General features: G+C 33.3%; 1 protein-coding gene across 1 annotated transcript; it reads right to left on the reverse strand.

Moving 5' to 3' along the window:
• Window positions 1–43: 43 nt before the first annotated feature.
• On the reverse strand, window positions 44–7248 carry LOC112459666 (protein unc-45 homolog B-like; the record flags this gene model as incomplete). Its single annotated transcript, XM_025023892.1, has 4 exons — window positions 44–78; window positions 903–1027; window positions 5007–6673; window positions 6973–7248. Coding segments are annotated over 4 exons (2103 nt in total), but the record flags the coding sequence as incomplete, so codon positions are not given.
• Window positions 7249–7256: the final 8 nt, after the last annotated feature.

The following is a 7256-nucleotide window of genomic DNA, read 5'->3' on the forward strand; positions in this document are numbered from 1 at the left end:
AGTCAACGGATTAAAAATCAAGTTTGATCAAATTCCAATTACCTTAGGGCTGGTTGTTCCAGCCTGTTGGTAAACTACCTAATAGTTAAATCATATGTATGTCTTTGTTTATCCTTTACATCGGACAAAGATAGACATGTGATTTAACTATCAGGTAGCTTACCAATAAGTTGGAACAACCGGCCCTTAATCGATTATTAATTTGCCAGATAACATCTGTGCTATTTTGTTAATTATATACAGAATGGATTTTTTTAAGTTTATTCGAAGTTACCCTAAAGGCTCCGTTCCCGATTCTTTACGTTTGAAGATGATTTTGACCAAATTTTAATTATATAACTAATGTTTATTTCTATCAACGTAGATTAACTTTAATCTCGGTTTAACTTACTCTTTATCTTCTTTAAATTTTCAGAACTAAGAAAAGATTAGAAGTAAGTTAAACCGAGATTAAGTTAATCTACGTTGATAGAAATTAGAAATATGTATAAATCAATTAACTTTATTAAATATATAACTTTTTACGTAATACTATTTTGTTACTTATAACAAAATTTTGTTAATTATAATGGATGGAATTATTTATTCTTTGCTATTAAACATAAAGAAAGAAGATTGAATCCAACGAGTTGTATAATTAGAAATTTTTTAGCTAATTCTGAATTAATTTTCGACCAGCTAATCAAGTTCGCCCTAATTTCTTTTGTTCACTTCGTGTAGCGCGTTCCTAAGTTTACTGTGCACGCTAGTCGCTACGGTTGCGTTTCACGCATGATACGTACAGCCGCACAGAAGTTGTTGAAATTGAAGTGTGAAGAAGATTAAAGTTCGTTCCGTTTCTCTTCATGCGCACTCTCTGCGCGCATGAATAGATCTCCCAACAAATACATACGCTATCCCACCTCTTCCGGTGCATGAGACCGCATGAAGTCTGATGAAGTACCTCACCTCGCGCAAACTGCCGAACATGGCAATGACAGTGGATGATAGTTCCGTGGTGTTGCGCGACCAACATTTTGCCATGTACCTAGAAAACGTGAAATCATTATAATGCGCGCATTCTTACGCAAATTCCACCTTCTTTCAACAGAATTACGTTAATTCACAAAAATTGATCGTTAGGACGTAGATGGAAGTTGTTTTCAAACTGCGAGCAAGCTCTAACTCTCAACTAAATGTGGATGTGGAGTTTTGCTACTTTCTTGGATAGAATCAGACTTTATCTTTTAAATAAAATTTGATTCTATGCAGAAAGAAATGGCAGAATATAATTGCTCTATCTGTACTTATCGCTATATTTTCTTGTATCTTCCAGCATATAATAATTATATACAGCATCAAGTTTTATCTTTTACATAAAACTCACAAGGGGGAAAGCGATTATTTTTATTTCTTTTTTTATGTGTAAAAATAGGAATTTGTATCCATAAACGTGCAATAAAAATACCATGTCCATAGTTAAGGATTAAGCCACTTGACAATGTCTAATCGCGCTATCATTTCAGTTTTGCTTTTTAAATACCGATGGTATACATAACAATAATCTTGACATTGTAATAATAGATATGGCGTACTTTGTACAAAATTTAATTTCGGTAAATTCGTTTGCAATTAATTAAAGTACAAGTAATAAGTTACTAAAAAACTGAATAAATAAAAAACGAATTAAACTAATAAGCGATTTGATTTAAAACGTTTATTTTGTGACATTTTGACCGGCCATTTTGCGAGTGAAACAAAAGATGTTAGTTAAAAAAAAAAACGATTTCATAATATAAATACAAATATATTTCTTTTCGACTTGTTTAAATACAAAAGAACAAAGACACTGCCAATACTAAAAATCTTAATCAAATAACCTGACATAAAATAAATAAAATTAAGAGGATGTCAAGACAATAATAAAGCAAATCAATATTGACTAGTAATTTTATAATAATCTAGTAAAATATATAAAACGAAGTAACAATCGAATGCATATTACGTCAAAACAGTTTGATAAAGTTAATATTCGAACTTATAATGATGTAAGTATAGGTAATAATCAAGAATTGAAATGGCATGATGTAAGTTAAAATAATAAAAGTAAAGTAAATAAAATTTAGTCAAAAGTCAATAAAATGTTGTGACAAATTTCGTCATTGGAAAGATGAAAAGCACGAAAAACCAAGATTTTAGCTTAAATTTAAAATGGATCTGCGAAGAATTCGGTGATGGCAAAAATAAATCCCTACTTATAGTGCTTACTGTATATATAATGTAGAATACTAATATCTAGAATACCTTCGAAAAACTCACTGAACAATAATCAATCATTCCCGCTAAGTAGCACAAAAGTTTGAGTACCTTCTCGTGATAGCGTTCCGAGACCACGTGCGAAAACATGTTTCATATGTATAATATGAAACACAGAGTCTACCCCCTTCTCCTCCTTCTTTCACTGTTCTGCACAGAATTAATCGGAATCATCAGCAAGAGACGGTGGACAATCAGCCTTGCTTCGCAGAAGTTCCCGAGAATTTTTTAAATTATTATTAGAACTAGAAAAAAAAAAGAAGTTAAACCAAGATCAAAATTAGGTAATCTACATTGGAAGAAATGGACATAAGGGAGGGTACTTTGACAAATCTAAAAAAAGCTCGTTTGTGACGTGTGGCAATTGGGACTTAAACACCATGCTGCCGAATCAGTACGATTTGAATGGTATTACTATACCTTACAGAATCAATTAAAGCAATGGATAGATCATCTGAAGTACACGTTTTGTGGATCCACCGGATATTATCCGAAGGGCTTAAAGCAAGGGCATGCTTGCGCGATTAAAAAATAATTGCAAATATATATCTTATGATATACTATCAAAATTTTAATTTTTTGATACATCAGATAATAATATAAAAGATGATAAAAGTTATTGGTTAATGCTTGCACTGTTTAATTATAAACCATCCAAAAATAAAGAATAATGATGTTATAAAAAGTACGTAAGTCGTATAAAGTGCTGATTCAATGTATAAATTTCTTTTGAGGAATTATCCAATTATCCCGGAATAATTGGATCGCGCGGAAATATCGCGACGCGTTGCGAATTAAGCGAACCGGATGTAACGTTCGATCATCATCCGCGGTTATCGCTTATCTCATTAACGTGACGATGTTAATTTAGTTTTCAGTCAGTCGGAGAAGATTTTGGAGCGGGGCTTCAATCCGTTGCAAGAGGTTTGTTGGAAAGAGAGAGAGAGAGAGAGAGAGAAGGGTGTTATCAGGTTTTATATCTCCGACCGGCGAATATGTAAATGAATCAAAGATACAACCGGGCGAGCATGAAGACGAAAAGGTGGTCGTACCATATGTGATACGTGCGATGCGTGATCATGCTTGTTGAGTGTGTATGTGATGCATATGAGTATATAACGGGGACGCCCTTTTTCACGTGACGTAATGCCTGCGGAAAAAGAAATCGATATAAATGACAGTATAATGTCCATTTCTACTAATGTAGATTAATTTTAATCTCGGTTTAACTTAATTACTTTTTATCTTTTTCTAATTCTTAGAATTATTATCGAATTCTTGGAATTTGAAAAAGATAAAAAGTAAAGTTAAATTGCGATAAAAGAATTAATCTACATTAGTAAAAATAAACATGAAAGGAGTATTGCGTGCAGAATCTAATCAATCAAGACAATTAGCAACAAATTTCTTATTTTCTTTTTAATAATTAACTGCTTTAGATGTACATTTTGTAGGAACAGAAGATTACGTATCATTGAAAAGTTTTTGAAATATAATCTGCACTTTTTAAACATATGGAATTAAAGCGGCTTGAAAACAAATTTTTTGATCGATTAATACGATTTTTTAATGGCAAATTGCACGCGCATAACTATTTATTAATCGTTCAATTTGTTATATTAATATATTTTTGTTCATATCAATATAACAAATTTTTCATCATTCCCTCTTATTTGTTATACGTGAAAAACGTTGCGAGATATTTTAAATATACTAATTATTACCGAGTATTTTTAACAGAAAAAAACAAGAAACCTTGAAATTTTTTTTCAATCGTATATCACATATTTTATTGCTGTGACTACTTTTAGGCTGCATTCCGATATTCACTGTCAGTACTGTAAATCTATATTTTAAGTCACGTATATACTATAGATTTTCTGTACTGAAAGTTAGCGTTTGATTGACCAATCAAGATAAAGAATTTTACTAATTGACCAATCAAGGAATACTTCGAAGCGTTTGTAGCGTCAAGAGGCTATCCCAGACTTTCGTGGAACCGTTGTCGAAACCTCCTGTACGTATGTATGTACATTACACTATTGAAATTCGTACTACTATATAGTTATACCATAGTTTGTGTCGCTTGCTGGAAAGCTCCTACTGTTTATAGTCAATTTGACGTTACATTGACAAAAAATGACGTAAATTCGGTCATGAGTCATGACCGTCATCACATCAAATTGAATTTCATTATTTTGACTTTCTGTTCTTGGGATATATTATCTATAATTAAATGTGTAACATTATATTTAAATATACTATTCTCATACAAATAGACAAAATAATTAAATAGTTTTTTATCCTAATTGTATATAATTTCATAACAAAATATATATACAGCTAATTTGATAAAATGTTTTATTCAACATCTTCGTGTATTATTTCATACAAGATATTAATATTGCACTTTGGCAATTTATGTAACATAAACTGTATGTGTTCTGCACAGTAATCATATATTAATTTAAAAACATAAAAAATATAATTATATGATTGCATATGATTGAATACATTTATGACAAAATTATAGAAATTTGAATGTTACATTTATATTATCACTTAAAACACTTTATTTGAAACAAGGAATACATAGAGAATTATTTTTTGTTTCGTTTTCAAAAAGTAATCGTCCTCTAGTTTGTAATCTTGCGAATTCTGAATGTATGTTTTTGGGTACATAATATTCATTATGTTCATATATCCATAACTCCGACTGCATAATTTTTAGAAGGTCTAATTGTCCTGATCGACGTGCTTTATCACAACCCAATCTTATCATGTTGAGGAGTGCTTCTCGACGTTCTCGTTCCGCAGCAACCTCTAAAGCAATAAATGCCAATTCCTTGTTTTGCACGGTATCATTCTTACTCAAGGCCCTCAGTAGTTCCATTATGTCTGTTTCCATAAGTTTTGCAGCAACGTCTATCGCGCTTCTCATCATATTTATCACAATTATAATACCCCTTTCTCGTATGTCACAGTATGGATTAATGAGTAAAAAGCGTAGGGATTCTAGCCAGGTATTCGAATCAAAAACTTTCTTGCAAGCCTCTTCATTGGCTGCCGTCAGCCACGCTAGAGCTGAAGCTGCCGATCTGCTAACATTTTGATTCTCGTCCTTGCACAGTAACATAAGATACTTAACTCGAGAATTGTCCTGCTTGAAATATTGGATAGCGAATTCACGGTTTGATACTAATATGTTTATAAGTGTTATAGACGCACATCTCAAATTGTGATCCTCCTTATACAGGAAGCCCTCGATCTTCTGAAATACTTCTTCCTTGAATATATGTTCTCGCATGTTGTCGTTGACACTAGCAAGTTTGCACAAAACTAACAGAGTCGCATGATCCCAAATGGAACACTCTGGGTTCAAAAAGTTCATGATTGGCCGAATAACGTCCATGATTATCTGACCAGGAAATGCAACCTCAGGACGTATCGTTAGCCCTAAACGAACCAGAGCTTGCGAGGCTTCCTTCTTTCCATTGTCTGTGCCATCTAGTGCTAACGACAACAATGCCTTCGTGCCGCCTTGTTCAACAACCATTTCTCTCGATTCCTCTACACTACATATCGCGTTGAAAACGCGGGCTATCAGTTCCTTGCAGTTCTTGCTGTCTGTTTTGGCGAGGTTTACCAGAGCGCTCGTCACACCGGCCTTCGCTAAGGCGCACCGTCTGTTACTCACGAATTTAATGCTATTTAGTTTCCCGTGTCGCACGAGAAAACGACGAGACAAGGCAAACGTTAGCAATTCTTTCATCTCAGGTATGAGTTCTTCATCGTCATAAGCGTTGCACAAATTCACCAACGTCGTGACCACAGCGTAGAGTACTGATTGATCGTTAGTTTTGGCAAGCTCGATCATTGCTTGAACAACGCGCTTGAACGAACGTTGATCTTCGATCAATTTCTCTTTAACCTCGGTATCGGAAGTGAGATACGATAGGCCTTTAATGGCCCATTTTCTCATATCTTCTTTCGTGGGATTGATCAAGAATCGGTTGCAAACCATGGCCAATTCCTTCGTCGCTCCACGCGGGAAGAGTTCGATAGTCGTGCAACCGCGTGTGCTCGCTTCGAATCTGTTCAACTTGCACAAACCCACTAATGCTCGAACCCGAATTGAATCATCCTCAGATTGATACAGTTTCTCCAATATATTTACACCTCGACATATAAACACATTAGCCTCCTTATATTTGGTCATAGCTGCAACAATACATTCGCAGACCACTTTCTCTTGCAATACATCGTCGGTTTCCGCCATAGCGAGTATCATCTCAACCATCCCTTCTTTAAAGATAATTGCATCTGCAATTTCTATCGGGCCAAATATTAAGGTTGTTAATACAACTACTACACGCACCTGAAAAACAATCGATTAACTATTTATGAATTTGTACATTTTATATAAACAATAAATTTAAAAAAATATCAATAGTTAGTTTTATTTAATTTTTAATAAAAATTAGAGAAATTAGGTTTCAGAAAATATATAAATGAAAAAGTCATTTTTCAAACAATTTCAATTATGAATTGAAAGAAATATATTTTAACATTTTTGCTTTAAAAAGTAGCATTTTAACGGCTCTAAAAATTCTATAATTAAAAGAACGTTTTAGTTTTAAATGATTTAAATAATCAAAAGATCTCGAAATAAAATACCTTGGATTCTGTACTAGGCGAAAGCAATTTATCTTTAATAAATTCATTAATGGTGTTGGTAAATTTTTCCTTAGCAGCATCATAGTACACGTTTTTATATATTTCTGCTAAACACACACTGATTATAGCTCGGGTGGAAAACGTAATGTCCATCGAAGATTCACATTTGTATTCCTCCATTTCACTGGCTACCTCCATTAATTTCTGCAAACCGCGAAGTTCGACAAATCGTTCCACCCAGTTTAATGCAGTTACGCAATGAATGTTACGCATAATAAGTTGTA

This window comes from Temnothorax curvispinosus, unplaced genomic scaffold (assembly GCF_003070985.1).
Source record: "Temnothorax curvispinosus isolate PA1 unplaced genomic scaffold, ASM307098v1 QBEX01001065.1, whole genome shotgun sequence".
Lineage (NCBI taxonomy): Eukaryota > Metazoa > Arthropoda > Insecta > Hymenoptera > Formicidae > Temnothorax > Temnothorax curvispinosus.